Raw genomic sequence first — 19,685 nt, forward strand, 5'->3', positions numbered from 1 at the left:
CAGTATAATATACATTGAGTGCGGCCCCCCCCCAGTATAATATACATTGAGTGCGGCCCCCCCCCAGTATAATATACATGAGTGCGGCCCCCCCCCAGTATAATATACATTGAGTGCGCCCCCCCCCCCCAGTATAATATACATGAGTGCGGCCCCCCCCCCCTCAGTATAATATACATGAGTGCCCCCCCCCCCCCCTCAGTATAATAAACATTGGTGGCGCAGTAGCCAATGAGGGTTAAAAAAAAAATAAAAAAAAAAATAAAAAAAAAAAAAAAAATTTAACTCACCTCCACCAATTGATCGCGCAGCTGCCGGTCTCCTGTTCTTGCTTCAGGACCTGTGGTGACGTCACTGAGCTAATCACATGGTCCATTACCATGGTGATGGATCATATGATGTACCATGTGATGACCACAGTGATGTCACCACAGGTCCTTTCACAGGTCCTAAAGAAAGAACAGGAGACCGGCAGCTGCGCGATCAATTGGTGGAGGTGAGTTAATTTTTATTTTATTTTTTAACCCTCATTGGCACTTCCCACTGAGCCACCAATGTATATTATACTGGGGGGGGGGGGGGGCCGCACTCAATGTATATTATACTGGGGGGGGGGGCCGCACTCAATGTATATTATACTGGGGGGGGGGGGGTATTGGGGGGGGGGGGGGCCGCACTCAATGTATATTATACTGGGGGGGGGGGCCGCACTCAATGTATATTATACTGGGGGGGGGGGCCGCACTCAATGTATATTATACTGGGGGGGGGGCCGCACTCAATGTTTATTATACTGGGGGGGGGGGGGGAACCTCACATACATTGTCGGCTCCATGTGGATGACTCATCCACATGAACGAGCACGCAAGGACTGAGCTCACAGGGTGAGTCATGAGGGGGCGTGGCCGGCCTTCACTCAACTACAGGAGCCAAACCAGGAAGTTATCAGGACATCTACTGCTGGTAAGATTGAAAAAGCAAAGTGGGACAACCCCTTTAAATTAGTTTGACATGACCGATCCCTCATTAATCTATGCTGATATGCCGTTATTTGCTTATTTTTATTTAGATCCTCCAAGATGGCATCTCTTAGAAATCCTTCCCCCTTGAGGGGTTCCTGTGGAGAGTGCTTCATAAGATGGGCTTTGGCCCTAGGTTTAGTAATATGATAAAACTTATTTATAGATCTCCCACTGCAATATTGAATATAAATGGTCATCTTACAAGAAGTTTTTATTTGACTAGAGGCACTCGCCAGGGATGTCCACTTTCTCCTCTTTTATTTGATATCTACATTGAGCCTTTGGCTGCTAGTGTTAGGCTACTTTCACACTAGCGTTCGGGGCTCCGCTTGTGAGTTCCGTTTGAAGGCTCTCACAAGCGGCCCCGAACGGATCCGTCCAGCCCTAATGCATTCTGAGTGGATGCGGATCCGCTCAGAATGCGTCAGTCTGGCACAGTTTGTCCTCCGCTCCGCTCAGCAGGCGGACACCCGAAAGCAGCTTGCAGCGTTCGGGTGTCCGCCTGGCCGTGCGGAGGCAAATGGATCCGTCCAGACTTACAATGGAAGTCAATGGGGGTGAATCCGTTCAAAGGTGACACAATATGGTGCATTTTCAAACGGATCCGTCCCCCATTGACTTTCAATGTAAAGTCTGGACGGATCCGTTTGCATTATCATGAACAAAAAAATAATTTTTTTTTCATATTTTTTTTTTTCATGGTAATGCAAACGGATCCATTCTGAACGGATCTAAGCATTTGCATTATAGGTACGGATCCGTCTGTGCAGATACCAGACGGATCCGCACCTAAACGCAGGTGTGAAAGTAGCCATAGACAAGACCCTAGGATTTGGGGTATTAGGAATTGAAGACCGAATTTTATTTTATGTTCAACAGACACAATCTACTTTGTTGAACATCATCCAAACAATGGTTTGGAGAGGTTTAAGGTCTGGATGAAAATTGGGAAAAAACTACCCTCATGCCATTGGATAATATGACTATGCCCTTAAAGGGATTCTGTCACCTCCCCTCAGCCAAAAAACGATTTAAAAGCAGCCATGCAGCACAGCTTACCTGGATTAGGCTGTGCTCTTTTATCTTGAAATCCGTCCAGCAGTTACTTCAAAAAACGACTTTGATCAATAAGGAAATGCGTCCTGAAGGTGCCCAGAGGGGCGTTTTTTTCTTCCTAGTGAGCCCAGTACCGCCCCTTTTACAGTGCCCAGCCCGCCTTCCTTGCACTGTCTAACCGCCGCCCCCAGCCTGCCACAGCCTCTCCTCCCTCTCCTCCCCCTCCCTCACGCCGAACGAACTCTCGCACAGGCGCAGTACCCACTGAGGGCTGCGCCTGTGCGATCAGCAGGAGACTGAGGGCAGCAGCTTCATCCTCGTCACTGGGCATGCGCCGAGCCCAGTGACGTCCGATGCTCGCTCTTCCCTGCTGACTGAGGGAAGAGCGAGCATCGGACGTCACTGGGCTCGGCGCATGCCCAGTGACGAAGATGAAGCTGCCGCCCTCAGTCTCCTGATGATCGCACAGGCGCAGCCCTCAGTGGGTACTGCGCCTGTGCGAGACTTCGTTCGGCGTGAGGGAGGGGGAGGAGAGGGAGGGGAGGCTGTGGCAGGCTGGGGGCGGCGGTTTGAAAATACAAGGAAGGCGGGCTGGGCACTGTAAAAGGGGCGGTACTGGGCTCACTAGGAAGAAAAAAACGCCCCTCTGGGCACCTTCAGGACGCATTTCCTTATTGATCAAAGTCGTTTTTTGCAGTAACTGCTGGACGGATTACAAGATAAAACAGCACAGCTTAATCCAGGTAAGCTGTGCTGCATGGCTGCTTTTAAATCGTTTTTTGGCTGAGGGGAGGTGACAGAATCCCTTTAAATAACAATCTACTCCCCAATGAGGCCCCTCTGAACACCTTGAACAGTATTTCTTTTCAATATTTAGGTATTACAATCTCTCCTGGGGTGGAAGATTTTATCCCGCTTAATTTGATTCCATTGATAAATAAGCTAAGGTCAAAAATAACAACATGGCATCGCTTACCTCTGTCGAAGGCTGATAGAGTATCTCTAATTGAGATGGTGATTCTCCCCCAGTTACTCTACGTCTTTAAGAATTCTCCAGTTTGGATTGGGGATAGTTTTTTTTTTTTAATTAATAGAAATAATTATTAATGATTTAATCTGGGGGCGGAAACGTGTAAGCCTTAAATGAGAGCATTGGTATAAGCCGTTGGAGAGGGGAGGAGTTAATCGCCCTTGCTTAAAGGGCTGTTTTTTAGCCGCACAGTTTTGTTTTTTCCGTGAGTGGAATGATAGTCCACTCTGCAGGTATTTAGTGAATAGATCTCCATATGATCTTTTTTTTACTCTTTTGGAGTCTGATCAATTGACCGACTCCGATAGAGAATTTAAATCCGCCAGGAACCTCTTTATAAAGTCATGGTATTTTATTAGACTTTGGTGTGGGGTGAAAGGTTCAATTGGATGCACTCCGCTGTGGTATAATAAGCACTTGCAAACTTTTTAGTTGAATTCTGTAGAGATTCGTATTGGCAAAAAGTTAATATTCTGTATGTGACACAGGTAGTAGGTAATTGGAATATTCTTCCATTCACGGTATTATCACAAAGACAAAAATTACAGAAATTATTATGGTTTTGGTGCCTACAGCTAAGATCGACACTCTTAAGGAAAAAATAGGCTTGAAATTCAGACTTCTAGACAATTTAATGATTTGATAGGGAATTTGGGGCAAAGGATGAAGATTTCTCAACTTTATAAAAGTTTACTTGGAGCACGATTTGGAGATACTTGTTCCCCTGGACAGAGGGCCTGGCAAAATGAATGTTTAATGACTCGCTTGGATGATCAGGAGAAGGTAGTTCAGGATATAAAACTAGTTTCACATAATTTTAATCATGTTTAATATTTTACACAGACTTTGTTACACCTCTCTGGCTTAATAGATGTGGTATTAGGACTCATTCTAATTGCCCTAGGTGTGAAGTTCCTGATGCGGATTATTTGCATATGTTCTGGTCTCTGTTTAGTGCTGAAACAATATTGGGAGACTATTTATGACTACATTGAGGGAAAATTGAAGGTGCGGATTCCTTTTACTGCTGAATGTGATCTTGCCAAGGTGGATTGTCAGCAATATAAAAGAAAACTTGTTTAAGATAATGTTCCTGGCAAGACTCCTAATAGCACGTTCTTGGTTTGCACGAGATGTTCCTAGTATCAATACATGGTTAAAATTGGTAAATACCAGTAAGAGATATGAATATATCTTATATAAGCAAAGAGACATTGAGATAAAATGGCGTAAAATCTGGGGAGATTGGAACCCATAGAGCTTCCTCCGTTCTCCACCCTTCTCCATCTCTCCTCGGTCGTGTTACGGAGGGGTGGTGAAGGAGGACGCAAGTTGGTGGGGGGGGGGGGGTATTTTGTTTGAAAAATTATGTTAATAACTATATCTGTTTATAAAATTGATTGTTAATATTGGAACTTTAATAAAGAAAGGAGAGAAAAAAAAGAAATCCTTCAAACAGTTTACCCACAACAGATGTTAAACTTACCGTCCTATAGTTTCCAGGGTGTGTTTTTGGACCCTTTTTGAATATTTGCACCACATTTGCTGTGCGCCAATCCTGTCCTTAAATATCAGAAATAAGGGTCTGGCCATGGGCCATGACATTACTTAATTCTCTTAGGATACGGGGTGTATGCCATCTGGTCCTGGCGATTTGTCTATTTTAATCTTTTTAGGACGCACTGTGCTTCTTCCTGGGTCAGACAGGGCAACATTTTATTGTTTTAGTTTGACATAAACATCATTGATCCATTGATACAATTTTCATATGCATTATCAGCAAAGTCAGGTTGTTTACAGTCCACCATACAGTAATGTACAACTTCAAATACAGCATCCTATTTATCTAATTAACCCCTCTCTTTCTGTGGCCCAATCTGTCATTTATAGTCACCGAGGGCACTTTTAATGGGGAGTTTACTTTTACATTCTGCATTTCATCTGACAGTTTTTCTTCAGTGAATACAATGGAGTAAAAAATATTTAATAGCTTTGCTTTCTTCTCATCGCTCTCTGCAACTTCCCCCTCATTGCTCTGTAGAGGGCCGACACCTTCAGATTTATACTTTTTTACCATTTATATAATTGAAAAACATTTTAGGGTTAGTTTTGCTCTCTTTGGCAATTAATCTCTAGTCTGGCTGCTTTTTATTTGTTTTTACATATTCAGGTTTTTTTTCAGTGCTTCCTTGCTACCCTCCTATTTTAGAGATTTAAATGCTTTCTTTTTGTAATTTATTGCTTTCTTTACAGTTCTATTTATCCACATTGTTTTTTTGTTTTTTCGTGTTCCTTAACCTTTTATTCCCATGAGGTATGTACCTCTCACAATTAGATTTTAGGATGCTTTTAAAATATCCCATTTTGTGGCTGTATTATTATTTTTGAGGACTTTGTCCCGGTTAGGCTACTTTCACACCTGCGTTTAGGTGCGGATCCGTCTGGTATCTGCACAGACGGATCCGCACCTATAATGCAAACGCTTAGATCCGTTCAGAACGGATCCGTTTGCATTACCATGAACAAAAAAATAAATAAATAAATTTTGTTTTTTTTTGTTCATGATGATGCAAACGGATCCGTTTTGACTTTACATTGAAAGTCAATGGGGGACGGATCCGTTTGAAAATTGAGCCATATTGTGTCAACTTCAAACGGATCCGTCTCCATTGACTTACGTCCCCATAAGTCTGGACGGATCCGCTGCAAGCAGCGTTCGGGTGTCCGTCTGCTGAGCGGAGCGGAGGACAAACGGTGCCAGACTGATGCATTCTGAGCGGATCCGCATCCACTCAGAATGCATTAGCCTTCAAACGGAACTCACAAGCGGAGCCCCGAACGCTAGTGTGAAAGTAGCCTTAGTTAGGCCTATGGCCTCTCTTAGGTCTCTTTCACACGACCGTGGCGTGTGAGGGCCCGATAAGATGCGGGTGCGTTGCGGTAAAATGCGTGATTTTTCCACTGTGAGTGCAAAGCGTTTCGATGCGTTTTGCACACGCGTGAGAAAAATCGCCATGTTTGGTACCCAAACCCGGACTTAATCACTGAAGTTCAGGTTTGGGTTAGGTGTAGTGTAGATTTTATTATTTTCCCTTATAACATGGTTATAAGGGAAAATAATAGCATTCTTAATACAGAATGCAAAGTAAATTTAGGGATGGAGGGGTTAAAACAAAAAAAAACGTTAACTTGCCTACTCCATAGCTGCTGGTCTCTGTTCTATCTTCAGGACCTGGCAAAAGACCTGTGGTGACGTCACTGTGCTCATCACATGGTCCAATCACATGGTGTGGGACCACGTGATTTGGACCATGTGATATGACATCACCACAGGCCCTTAGCCGGCAGCTCAACATTACAGAAGAAGACAGAGATCCGCAACTACGCGATCAAGTGGACTTGGTGAGTTAGTTTTTTTTTATTTTTAACCCCTCCATCACTATTTTACTTTGCAGTCTGTATTCAGAATGCTATTTTCCCTTATAACCATGACGTGGCCCTATTCACTTCTATGGTGCCTGCGTTGCGTGAAAAACGCAGAATATAGAGCATGCTGCGATTTTCACGCAACGCACAAAGTGATGCGTGAAAATCACAGCTCATGTGCACAGCCCCATAGAAATAAATGGGTCCGGATTCAGTGCGGGTGCAATGCGTTCACATCACGCATTGCACCCGCGCGGAATACTCGCCCGTGTGAAAGGGGCCTTAGTTGACTATATTTATTTTATTTTTTTTAAGTTTGGTATTTTTGTTCCTCCCTGAAGAAACACTCTCTTGAATGATAATTGGAAGGTTAGTACTTTATGGTCACCATTTCCCAGGTGTCCCCCAACCTGCACGTCTGTTGTTCTGTCAGCTGTATTGGTTAATACTAAGTCCAGTATGGCCGTCCCTCTAGTCGGGTCCTGAACCAGTTTGGAAAAGTCTTTGGTTATTGCCAAGGACCTGTTTCTTTTATGAGATATACAAGTTTCAGTTTCCCAGTCTATATCTGGCTAGTTGAAGTCCCCATAATAACCACCTCATTATGATTTTGCCGCCTCATCTATCTCGTTTGGTAGCAGATTTTCTGTGGTCTCTGGTATATTAGGTGGTTTATAATAAACTCCTATTTAGTATTTTATTATTTTTGCCTCCATGTATTTCTACCCACAGTGACTCCACATGTTCATGTCCCTCACATATCTTCTCGGACTGTGGGCTTTAGACAGGACTTTACATAAAGGCAGACCCCTCCCCCTCTCCGGTTTTGGCGATCCTTCCCAAACAGACTATAACCCTGTACATTAACCGCCCAGGCATATAGCGATCATCCAGCCATGTCTCAGTTATTCCCATCCCGACAGGACAAGGTGGAGATGAAGGTTTTGTTTGCTATGTCGCAACCTGATCCCATGCTGGCCATACTCGCTAGATAAAAGCCTCTTTTGGCTGACCTGTGGACGCTTTGAGCAGTATTTACTCTTCAATCGCTCTGCCGATCCTGGATATCACGTGACTGGCTGTGGGCTCTTCCTCTTCATCATCTATATTTAGCAAACTGAACAGGATGGTATTCAGAAATATATGGATATGACCAACTATGTAAAAGCGTCTTTTCTTAGATATGAGACAAGAAGGTTCCTCTCTGCCCTTGCAGCGCTACATACAGAATCCATATAACCAAGTTCAACTGAGGAGCCAAAAAAGGGGTGAAGCCTACTGGAAGGAAAGGGTCACCTACCCCTTCGATGTTCCCCTGTGCTTACAGTTGCAAGAAAAAGTATGTGAACCCTTTGGAATGATATGGATTTTTGAGCAAATGGTCATAAAATGTGATCTGATCTTCATCTAAGTCACAACAATAGACAATCACAGTCTGCTTAAACTAATAACACAAAGAATTAATGTTACTATGTTTTTATTGAACACACCATGTACCATTGAACACACTACGATACGTAAAACACTAAACAAGAATGGATTTCATGGGAGGATACCACAGAGGAAGCCACTGCTGTCCAAAAAACAACAACATTGCTGTACGTTTAATGTTTGCACAGGAGCACCTGGATGTTCCACAGCAGTACTGTCAAAATATTCTGTGGACAGGTAAAACCAAAGTTGAGTTGTTTGGAAGAAAACACACAACACTATGGGCCAGATTTATCATTAGCTCAGGTCAGAATAATGGAGTGAAAAGGTCCCCCAAAAATGCGCAAACACTAAAACTGCGCACAAATTTGCCACTTTTTCTGCTTTGCACTATGCTCGCCAGTTTTCTGAAAGTGGGCGTGTTTTCTTATGTAAATGAATCTCTAGACAGATTTACTATTGGGACTATTTAAAAAGTCGCAATTTCACTCCAGTGAGGACCATGCTTATATTATGAGACTTCTTAATAGAACATGCGACTTTTTCATAAAAACTTGCGACTTTTTCGTAAAGATGTGCGACTTTTGTAAAGCTGCTTACTGACGGATAAACTGCTACCGTCAAACCACATTTATTACAGTCTTAAAGGGCCGATCATAAATCTGACTTGGCTAAAACTGACTTTAGCCATATGTGAAAGTGGAGTGAGCTGTCAGAGTCATGATAAATCTGGCCCAATGTGTGGAGAAAAAGAGGCTCAGCACACCAACATCAAAACCTCATCCCAACTGTGAAGTATGGTGGTGGGGGGGGCATCATGGTTTGGGGCTGCTTTTCTGTGTCAGGGCCTGGACGGATTGCTATCATCGAAGGAAAAATGAATTCCCAAGTTTATTAAGACATTTTGTAGGAGAACTTAAGGCCATCTGTCCACCAGCTGAAGCTCAACAGAAGATGGGTGTTGCAACAGGACAACGACCCAAAGCATAGAAGTAAATTAACAGCAGAATGGCTTAAACAGAAGAAAATACATCTTCTGGAGTGGCCCAGTCAGAGTCCTGACCGCAACCCGATTGAGATGCTGTGGCATGACCTCAAGAAAGCGATTCACACCAGACATCCCAAGAATATTGCTGAACTGAAACAGTTCTGTAAGGAGGAATGGTCAAGAATTACTCCTGACCGTTGTGGACGTCTGATCTGCAACTACAGGAAACGTTTGGTTGAAGTTATTGCTGCCGAAGGAGGTTCAACCAGTTATTAAATCCAAGGGTTCACATACTTTTTCCACCTGCACTGTGAATATTTACATGGTGTGTTCTATAAAAACATGGTAACATTTAATTCTTTGTGTGTTATTAGTTTAAGCAGAATGTGATTGTCTATTATTGTGACTTAGATGAAGATCAGATCACATTTTATGACCAATTTGTGCAGAAAGTCCATATCATTCCAAAGGGTTCACATACTTTTTCTTGCAACTGTATGTAAGGCTGCCCAGACTCTATAGAACTAGTTTTTCTCCTATGTCGGTGCACTGGTTGCTGACGTACATTTGTGGTGTGTAACAATGCTCCAGAAAGCGGCCTGAAACCGGAACCTGTGACCTTCCGTGGTTCCTTGTCAGTAACTCCCATCACTGCTCATCACTGAGCTCTACAAAATTTCAACTTGCAAAATGTGGGAATCTCAACTACTTTTTTTTGTATTAAATGCAGATTTGGCAATTGTTCAAGAACCGGTGTAAATCGGTCTTTCAACGCTTGTTGTACCTTTTGGTTTACATATGATAAGATTTGATCTCTGTGCCATGCAACTCTGTTGTCTTAAAGCATAATTTTATAGCCTGAAAGCAACTTATTGGTGCTTTCAAAGATCCGAGCCACTGCACTGCCCCTCCCCCATGCTTTATACTGCAGCTGTCTTTGCTCAGATTAGCTACTGTGTGCAATTACAAGCTTTCCAGGATTTAGTTGGTATACAGTTTTTTTTCATCCCAACAAGGATAAAAACTTCAAGCAACTTAACCACCAAATTCAACAAGCGTCTTGATCCCTTCATTATTTACCAAGGCACAGCGCCATGAGGTTGTTCCTGGTACTGTAGGAGGCAATTAATTTGTCCCCAAAAACCCCCATTAAGGCTGAGTTCACATCAGCGTTCAGCCTTTCCGTTCTCCAGCTCCGTTATAGGAGGAGGAGAACGGAAAGGACGGATTCGGCACATAGACTATAATAGGGGTCCGTTAGGTTTCCGCTCAGAGGAAGATTTTTGAAGCGGAGACAAAAGTCCTGCGTGGAAGCAGCCATAGCATGATGTTTTGTAACATTTTATCTAGTTTTTAACAGCTTTTTATGTGACCAGTTGTTACTTTAAAATCTATAGTACATTATCAGATGTAGTACAGAATTATTTTTCTCCTGGCTGCTTTTTTTTTTTTTTTTTTTTTTTTTTTTTTTTAATATAGCAGATTGCTTTAGGCTACTTTCACACTAGCATTTTAGTTTTCTGGTATTGAGATCCATCATAGGGGCTCAATACCGGAAAAAAACGCTTCAGTTTTGTCCCCATTCATTGTCAATGGGGACAAAAGTGAACGGAATGCTCCAAAATGCATTCCGTTGCGTTCCCATACCGGAGAGCAAACTGCAACATGTTGTAGTTTGCCTTCTGTCCTGGTATGCAGAGCAAGACGCCACAATAGAAAACGGATCCGTCCTCCATTGACTTTCAATGGAGTTGGTGACTGATCCGTCTTGGCTATGTTAAAGGGAACCTGTCACCTGGATTTTGTGTATAGAGCTGAGGACATGTGTTGCTAGATGGCCGCTAGCACATCCGCAATACTCAGTCCCCATAGCTCTGTGTGCTTTTATTGTGTAAAAAAAACAACGATTTGATACATATGCAAATTAACCTGAGATGAGTCCTGTCCCTGATTCATCTCACATACAGGACTCATCTCAGGTTAATTTGCATATGTATCAAATCAGGTTTTTTACACAATAAAAGCACACAGAGCTATGGGGACTGGGTATTGCGGATGTGCTAGCGGCCATCTAGCAACCCATGTCCTCGGCTCTATACCCAAAATCCAGGTGACAGGTTCCCTTTAAAGATAATACCACCGGATCCGTTCTGAACGGATGCAGATGGTTGTAATATCAGTAACAGGTCCAGTAAAAACGCTAGTGTGAAAGTAGCCTTAGATGTGCATTTGTTTTCAGTCATATAGAAAGGCCTATGGGAAAAATGTTACAGGGAAAAAACGCTATTAAAACATCACAAGAGGGTGTGTGAAGCAAAATGGACATGATTGACATGAAGACTCTTGTGAGTCAGGAAAAGCCTATAAAAAGGGTTAAACACATCCTGCTTGCAAATTCCAAACAACTGACAATAAGGGAAACTATGGAAGTCAAAGTAAAAATAAGTCAGATACCCAAAAAATCTGGGATGGAACTGACAAATGTTAAACATTCAGCAAATAGTCAAGCTGAACAGAAAATTACCTAAAATGTAATATAATTATAAGGCTACTTTCACACTAGCGGCACGGACCTCTGGCGGACGGGTGAACAGCCTGCTGGAGGTCGGTGCCGCTAGTGTGAAAGTAACCTAAGACAGAAGATTTTTCCTTGTGTTAATAACATATAATTATGACTGTGTGCGGTTGATCAGTAAATGATTGGCATTCAAGTCAAGCTGTAAGAGAAGAACTGCTGGACATCGGTCCCAGGAGTCTGACCAGCCTGAAATCTGATATGACCTGAATCCCCAAATCCTGCAATTATTGATAAGTTGCAGAACTTGTTTAAGGCAAGTTCTGTTACCATTTGTTTAACTGTTTAGTATCCCTGCTCTTCCATATAGATGTAGACATCAAAAAGACTGCAAGAATGTGTATTATTCACTCATTTAGTAAGTGTAACCACCAGAGGACAAAGCCATAATACGGATCCATGTGCTACCGATGGGGAAAATGTGCCCTGCATGTCATGCTGTGAAGGTATCCTCCCCTAGATGAACGTGGAGGCAGCATATGACTGCTCATAATACAGACTCGGGTTACTTTCACACTAGCATTTTTTGCGGATCAGTCATGGATCTGCAAAAGCGCTTCCGTTACAATAATACAACCGCATGCATCCATCATGAACGGATACGGTTGTATTATGTCTTCTATAGACATGACTGATCCGTCTTGAACACCATTGAAAGTCAATAGGGGACGGATCCGTTTTCTATTGTGTCAGAGGAAACGGATCCGTCCCCATTGACTTACATTGTGTGCCAGGACGGATCCGTTTGGCTGCGCTTCGTCAGGCATACAGCAAACCGCTGTAGGCAGCGTTTTGGTGAGCGTCTCATGAGCGGAATGGTGAATGGAGGCAAACTGATGCATTCTGAGCGGATCCTTTTCCATTCAGAATGCATTATGACAAAACTGATCCGTTTAGGACTGCTTGTGAGAGCCCTGAACGGATCTCAGATACGGAAAGCCAAAATGCTATTTTTAAAGTAGCGTTACGTCTTCTGTATGCCTTTTATACAAGGTGCCTACATGTGCATGGATGGTCCATAAAATTGGTAATGTAGAATTTAAAGTGGTTTGCACATATCAGACATTGATGGCGTGTCACTAAAGGGCCCTTTACATGGGCCGAGAATTATGGCAGAATGTAGATGTGGGCCGGTTTTGTCTGTCTTCTAGATATGTACATATAGTCTTCTATTCTGGTGCATGAAAGTTGCACAGATTAGACTAATTTAGGCTAGGGCCACACAGCTGGATTACCTGCGATCCGATTCATTTCTATGGAATGACCTCTATTCAGAGATCCTGGCCACGACAGTGTAGCCCTAGCCTTTGGTTTGGTCTGATGCTTTTTGGCGGACTCTACATTGGGACACATTTTTGACAGAATTTTGGGGCGTTGGGACACATTTTCAGGACATATGGACACATTTTCAATGCTAACAAATAGGTGTATAAATGATTAGACAGGCCAAAGATGCACCAGATCATCCAGCATTAGCCACTATGATAAATTGGGCACATTTTCAGGCTGTCTACAAATTGGACAGGGTTAGTAAATGTGGGCCATTATGTGCGGTGAGCATCATGTGATCTTATGTGAGAAAAAGTGAAAGATGAACATTTAGCTACTTCAGCTTTTCTATCCAAGAGATTTACCAGAAAATATTAACCGTTAGTTGACCTTGGAAGTAGTGTGTCCTAGAGTCCTGTCTATTCTTTCATCCCAGCTGAAGACATCTGGAAAAGGTGACTTCTGTGACGCAGATTTTTTTCCTTCTCTGAAACAGAAATAGGTGCTCACATGTTAAAGGGCTATTCCGGTTATATGAAGTTATATATCCACAGAATAGGGGATAACTGTTAGATTGGTGGGTGTCCTACCGCTGGGAACCCCATCGATCACAAGAACTGTGATCCTTTACCGTATGGAGGCCCCCCAAATGAACAGAGCAGCTGGTTGGGCATACAGATAGCCGCTCCATTCATACATATGGGAGTTCTGGAGACAGCAGAGTGATATACTTAAAGAGGGCCTTTCATGAGTCAAGACATTATAAACGAAGTATCAGGATATACATAGGGCATACTGCAGGGATCTAACTGCACTTACTATTCTCTCTGGGCGCTGCTCCCTTCGCACGCTGTGCCCCCCCACCGGTTGTATTCTCTCACCTGGTATGCAAATTTTAGCATCGGAGCAATGAGGAGGAGACTGAGTCTTTCTCCGTGGGCGTCTCCTTCTCCCTGGCTGTGACATACTCCGCTCCGATTGGACAGCTCACAGCCAGGGAGAAGGAGACTCCCACAAAGAAAGACTCCTCCTCATTGCTTTGATGCTAAAATTAGCATACCAGGCGGGAGAATACAACGGGGGCGACAGCGGGCGAACGGAGCGGTGCCAAAAAAAAATAAAAAATAGTAAGTGCAGTTAGATCCCTGCAGTATGCCCTACGTATCCTGATAGTTTATAATGTCTGGACCATGAAAGGTCCTCTTTAACTGTCTCCAGAATGCCCATAGAAATGAATAGCCTGAGTCGACGGTATGGGGTCACTATTCTTGTGATTAGTGGGTGTCCCAGCAGTTGGACCCCCATTGCTCTATTATCCCCTCCTGTGGATAACTATATATAACTTGAGTACCCTTTTAAGGGTTGTCTGACAAATGTATTATGGAGGGGCCTCCTAACATCATGTGTCCCGGGGACAAGAAGGATCATGGAAGAGAGATAAAACACCCAATCCTTCTGTTCTGGCAACAGATTCAACAGAATTAACTGGCAGCGGCATTTTCCTATTTTGACATTGAAAACATATAAGGTACATGCTTGTCAGATCCAAGTGTGTGTGTGGGAATCGGGAGGAATAGCTGTAGGGCAAGACGGACAAGAATAGGAAATGCTATATTTTTTTGGCGGGGCCACGGAACGGTGCAACGGATGCAGATGGCACATGAAGTACTGTCCGCATCTTTTGCGGCCCCATTGAAGTGAATGGGTCAGCACCCAAGCCGTAAAAAATGCGGCTCGGATGCGGACCACAAAAGCGGTCATGTGCATGAGGCCTAACGGATGCAAAATGTCTAAGGGTCACAGTCAATAGGCCTTGGGTTATTCATAGATCCAGCTTTCCCCACACCCTGAATAACATGTATATCTGCAGTATTGTACAAAGTCACAGTCCTCCATCTGCTCTGCCTGGCTCTGCAGTTCCAGTATTACAATTGTAAATGAAGAAACCCAGGAATGGTGGTACAGCACCCATCCAGGTTAAGGTCCAGATAGAGGAATGCTGTTGTGCATTGTATTGTCAGAAGATGCATGAAAAATTACTGTAAAATGAGCATTCTTTGTCCACTGTCACCAGATGTGGTGAAACTGTTAGAGCCCGCTCAAACGGTGGGCTTTACCACAGAATTTTGGTGCAGACGGCCACAATGAAATTTCGCTGAAAACCCACCGGCAGCCATGCCCTCTCTACATCCCATTGAGATGTATTTGAGGCAGAGAGGATTCGGCTGTCAACTTAAAATAAAAATGGTAGTGAAAAGTTAAAGTGGTTTTCCGGGACTTAGGAGTTGATGAACTAATCTCAGGATTGGCCATCCGTATCAGATAGGTGGAGGTCCAACACCTGGCACTCCCGCTGATCAGCTGGTTTACGCACCTTCCGGTAGCAGAAACTATACGGTGGACGGAGATGGAAGCAGAAGGCTTCATCCACTGTGTAGTTTCCAGCGCTGGAATGTTGCAGCGAAGTTCTCATTTACTTAAATGGGAGCAGAGCTTCAGTACTGTCAAACGGCCATTACACAGCCGGATGATGAACCCTTACTGATCTGATATTGATCCCAAGGATATGTTATCAGTATCTAACTTTTGGAAAACCCCTGTAAGTTTCACTTCAACTCTGGGCTGTAGCCTGTGCACTGGATATGAAGGTTCATCTTACAAGGATTTTCCTAGATTCTGATATTGGTGACTTATCGCCTAGGACAGGTCATCAATATCACATCTTCTGGGATCTGACATCTGGCACCTCTGCTGATCAGGTGTTTGAAGAGGCAGCGGACGTTCTAGTGAGCGCCATGGCCTCCTGGTGCTTACCACAGCGCCATTCATTGCATAGAGGTTGTTCTTGGTATTGCAGCTCAGCCTCATTCACTTGAGCTGCGCCTAGACCACATGACTGATGGACATGACGTCTCTGGCCTAGGAGGAGGGTGCGGTCCACCATGGCCTCTTCAAACAGTTGATCAGCAGGAGTGTCGGAAGTTGGACTCTCACCTATAGGATAGTGATAACCTACCCTGAGGATATCTTTTTATGTTTTCTTTCTGATACCTCTTTAAAGCTGGAAGAGCCCCTTTTACAACAACATAGCTGTTGTAGAAGCTTTCTAGTTCCTTCTCTTCCTTTGGCTGCACTACAATAAAAAAAAAATCCAATCCATACCCCACAGTGACATCAACTTCCTTTTAATAAATGCAAAAAATATCTAAGAGTCTAAGAGAAGCGGTTTCTAGCAGTTCCTCCTAGATCTCCTTCACGTATACTTCGCTTCGCAGTTTATGATGTATTCTTTTGCTTTACATTGCAATTTATATTACTATGAAGAATTTTCTGCTAGTCTCCCAGGTGAGTTTTTATCTGTGTTTTATCTGTTCAGACATACCTAGCATTGCTTGGTATATACCAGTAATCATTTCGCTTCATTTCAAACTCCCCAAATCGGAGTGACCTGGATGTTTTTGATATCTAGCTTTTATGGGTTCTTGTGATCTGTCTCCTTCCTCATAACCACATGGGGACCTGGTCAGAATGGTGTTGTGACCAACCCTGCACACCGTATCAGTACATCCTTGCCTCCGCCTGGGTATGAATGTGTATGGGGAGGGGGATCAGGAGAGAGAGCTGTTACCCAAAGGAGTGTTCAGCTTAGGTCAAGTTCCCACTACAGTTATTGGTTCAGTTATTTCCATAAGTTATTGTGAGCCAAAGCCAGGTGGCTCCCAATAACTGGTGGAAATAACTGACCAAATAACTGTAGTGCAAACCTGGCCTTATCTCATGTATGGCCAGCCTAAGGCCTCATGCACACGACCGTTGTTCTGGTCCGCATCCGAGCCGCAGTTCTTGCGGCTCGGGTGCGGACCTATTCACTTGAATGGGGCCGCAAAAGATCCGTTAAACCGTGTGCCAACACGCACACGTGAAAACCAGCCATAATTTGGCATAATTTTTGTTTAAACCTGAATCTTCATAGTCTTGGGTCACACTAACCTTATTCCTCCGAGACTTGCTAATTAAAAATTGTTCTTGTGTCAAGGTCTTGTTATTCAACTAACAAAGATAAATACTCCTGTAATTGGATCAAATGTATCCTAAAAAAAAGATGGAAATAACTGGTATTAGACAGAAAAACAAAATAAAAATGTACCCCTATTTGGGAGAAAGGTGAATATGATGCATATTATACATGATGGTGATGCATCTGGCTGCCATGTTGGCACATTCCTGAAAGATAAAGGAGTAGGGAGGACAGTTCAGTAATCGCCATAAGTATACAAACCACGGAAAACTACATCTAATATGCCTCGCACAAAGGTGTAATTGATAACCTTTTCCCAGAAAACTTTTATCAGTCGGATATTGATAACATATCCCGAGGATAGCTCATAGATATTGTAAACCGGACGACCCATTTAAGTAACAGATCAGGGCGTGCAGGTCAGGCACATTGGAGAAAGCTGCTTCCCACTTGTGTTAGAAATGAGTTTTGGTCTGAACTGACAAATTCCACCAATTTTATCTTGAGACGTCTCGGGTTATTGTTGGCCTTGGCGATCATCTCGCGTATTCGTTTACATTTAGTTCATTCAGTCATTTCTATCTTCATATGCCCTGGTTATAAGCAGGACTATGAGATCTGAAAATCACATTTGAGCAGCAGAAGTCCTCCGTATTACTATTCGCCAGAGCCATTTCTCAATCATCAAAGGTAGGAGCGGTGACCTGAAATGCCTGAATATGAATGTATTCCCTTCAGCTCTGTAGTAAAGTCGCGTTTCAAGGTCTGTGAACTCGCTTTGGCCCCTTGGATCATGTGAGTTAATGTCATCTGTTTCTGTAGGAGAACAAAGCAAAAGGACTTATCAAAAGCAGACCGCACTGTTTTTAGGAGTCTTGTACTAGGAAAGGAGGAACCTGATTTTACCATTTATTTTAAGCCAAAGCGGCTGAATTAGTGTCGTAATAGAACTGATAATGGCTGGGGATCCACTGCCACAAAGTCTTCTTGTCCGGAAGGAGAACTAAGCGTTGTATGCACTAGTTCCTCCTTTGTTATCCCACTGCTTATGTAGCAACAACATATTCTGTGGCTCTGTGCGCAGATACTAAACTCTTGTATCCCTGTCCACATGGGGCTCACAGTTCAATTTCCTTGTCTCATGCGTACACACTAGGGCTAATTTCATGGGAATTCAGTTAAAGTTTTTCCAGGAGTTAAACATTGACAATCTACCCCCAGGACAGGTCAGGAATATCTGATCGGTGGGGTCCAACCCCTTGCGTCCCCACCAGACAGCTGTTGGAAGTGCCATGGTGTTCAAACAACCGCTGCAGCCTTTTCCTTGGCCTGTGACTTAAAGTGGCCCTGAAAAAAACTAAACTAAAAGTGACCCCATGTTTTAGGTGGGTCCAAATTAACAGAAGGCAGGGCCAACACAAGTAGTCGGGGCAGCAACACCCTGTGTTGATTGTCATCCCGTGTAAAGGGCCCTTTAAGTCCTAGAGACGCCCTTTAACGTGCCAGCATTGTTTAGGTGGCACCACACTGAAGAGCCTGGAGGAAAGCCACCTTTACTTGCCCTAATAATGGACTGTGTGTGCAGTATGTGACTAGTTAGTTAACATTTCCTTTTATGTTTGTGTTTATTTCTAGGTAACAGACTTCTTGAATTTCCAGAGATGTCTGTACAGGCCTTGACATTGACCAGTTACAATACAAAGCAAGTTCAGAATTGTGCAAGGGCGGCGCAGGTATGAATGACTGTATCAGCGGGCAGTTCTTAATGTCTATTGTTTGGGTATATGAAGGTGTGTATAGCTGCTGCCGTGAAGGAAGTTGCAGCCAAAACACCTTCATTCCGTAGAAATGTTTGTTTTCTTACCCTTGCACTTTGTTCTTTGCTGTGGTGCTTGTGGTTTAGTCATTATTTCATGTACAATTACTTGGAGGATTTGGAGTTATGTCGGATTACATAATATGGCAGGGTGTATGTCAGGCTGGAGTTGCATTTACATGTTTGTGTTTTCACTTTCTCAGGTGGTAAATGATAATAAACGGCACTCTGCCTTGAAACCGACGGATGTTCCCGGATCCCCCTATGAGCACGAAGCCAAGGATCCCTACCATTCTATTTCCAGAAGGTATTGTCATGCAACAGTATTGCCTACTTTAAAGGGGTTCTCTGCTTTTGCTATATTGAGGACCTATCCTCAGGATCGGCGGTTGCCCGACTCCCTGTAGCCCTACCGATCAGCTGTTTGAAGAGAATGCAGCTCTGGTACTAGTTCTTTTTTTCCCATTCTCTGTTTACCTGCTCACAATCGAATTACAGCTCCTCTTACAGCAGTTGTAGCTGTAATTACACCTGATCGCCACTGCGATGTCGACATTGAGCAGGGAAACAGTGAAGAGAACACAGCGCTTGTACGAGAGCTGTGTTCTCTTCATACAGCTGATCCGTGGGGGTGCCGGCAGTTGGACCCCTGCCAATCTGAGGATAGATCATCAATATAGGAAAAGTGGAGAACCCCTTTAAATTTCAGGTCTAGCGGTCTGCACCACTAGGGGGAGTTTAGGAGCTCAGCACATATTGTTAATATATTATGCTTATATGATAGGGGTTCTCTGGGACCTATCCTTGAAAATGGGGGCAGAGCTGTGTAATTCCATGTTTCTGGTGATGGCTGGAGTCCAGCTCCCATCATGTGGGCAGCACATCAGTGTTTCAGTCCCCAAGAACCCCCTTTTGGAAATTATTTTAAAAAAATATTCTCAGACTGTTAAACCTAAAATAAAAAGGTGGATTTGCATTTTAAGCGTATAGATTTAGCATGGCCGCCATGGCTGCTAATCCAGAAGAAAAGGAGGAAGTGCACGTTCTTAAATGC

At 43.5% G+C, this 19,685-nt stretch overlaps 1 protein-coding gene across 1 annotated transcript in view; it reads left to right on the plus strand.

The window, feature by feature from the left end:
• Nucleotides 1-19,685, plus strand: part of RUBCNL (rubicon like autophagy enhancer) — a 67,371-nt gene that overhangs the window by 13,316 nt on the left and 34,370 nt on the right. The window contains exons 2-3 of the mRNA XM_044285530.1: nucleotides 18,451-18,548; nucleotides 18,835-18,938. Of these exons, the coding sequence (XP_044141465.1) occupies nucleotides 18,878-18,938 (61 nt within the window). The 5' untranslated portion in view covers nucleotides 18,451-18,548; nucleotides 18,835-18,877. The remainder of the gene's footprint in view (nucleotides 1-18,450; nucleotides 18,549-18,834; nucleotides 18,939-19,685) is intronic.

The sequence above is a fragment of the Bufo gargarizans genome, chromosome 3 (genome assembly GCF_014858855.1).
Source record: "Bufo gargarizans isolate SCDJY-AF-19 chromosome 3, ASM1485885v1, whole genome shotgun sequence".
Lineage (NCBI taxonomy): Eukaryota > Metazoa > Chordata > Amphibia > Anura > Bufonidae > Bufo > Bufo gargarizans.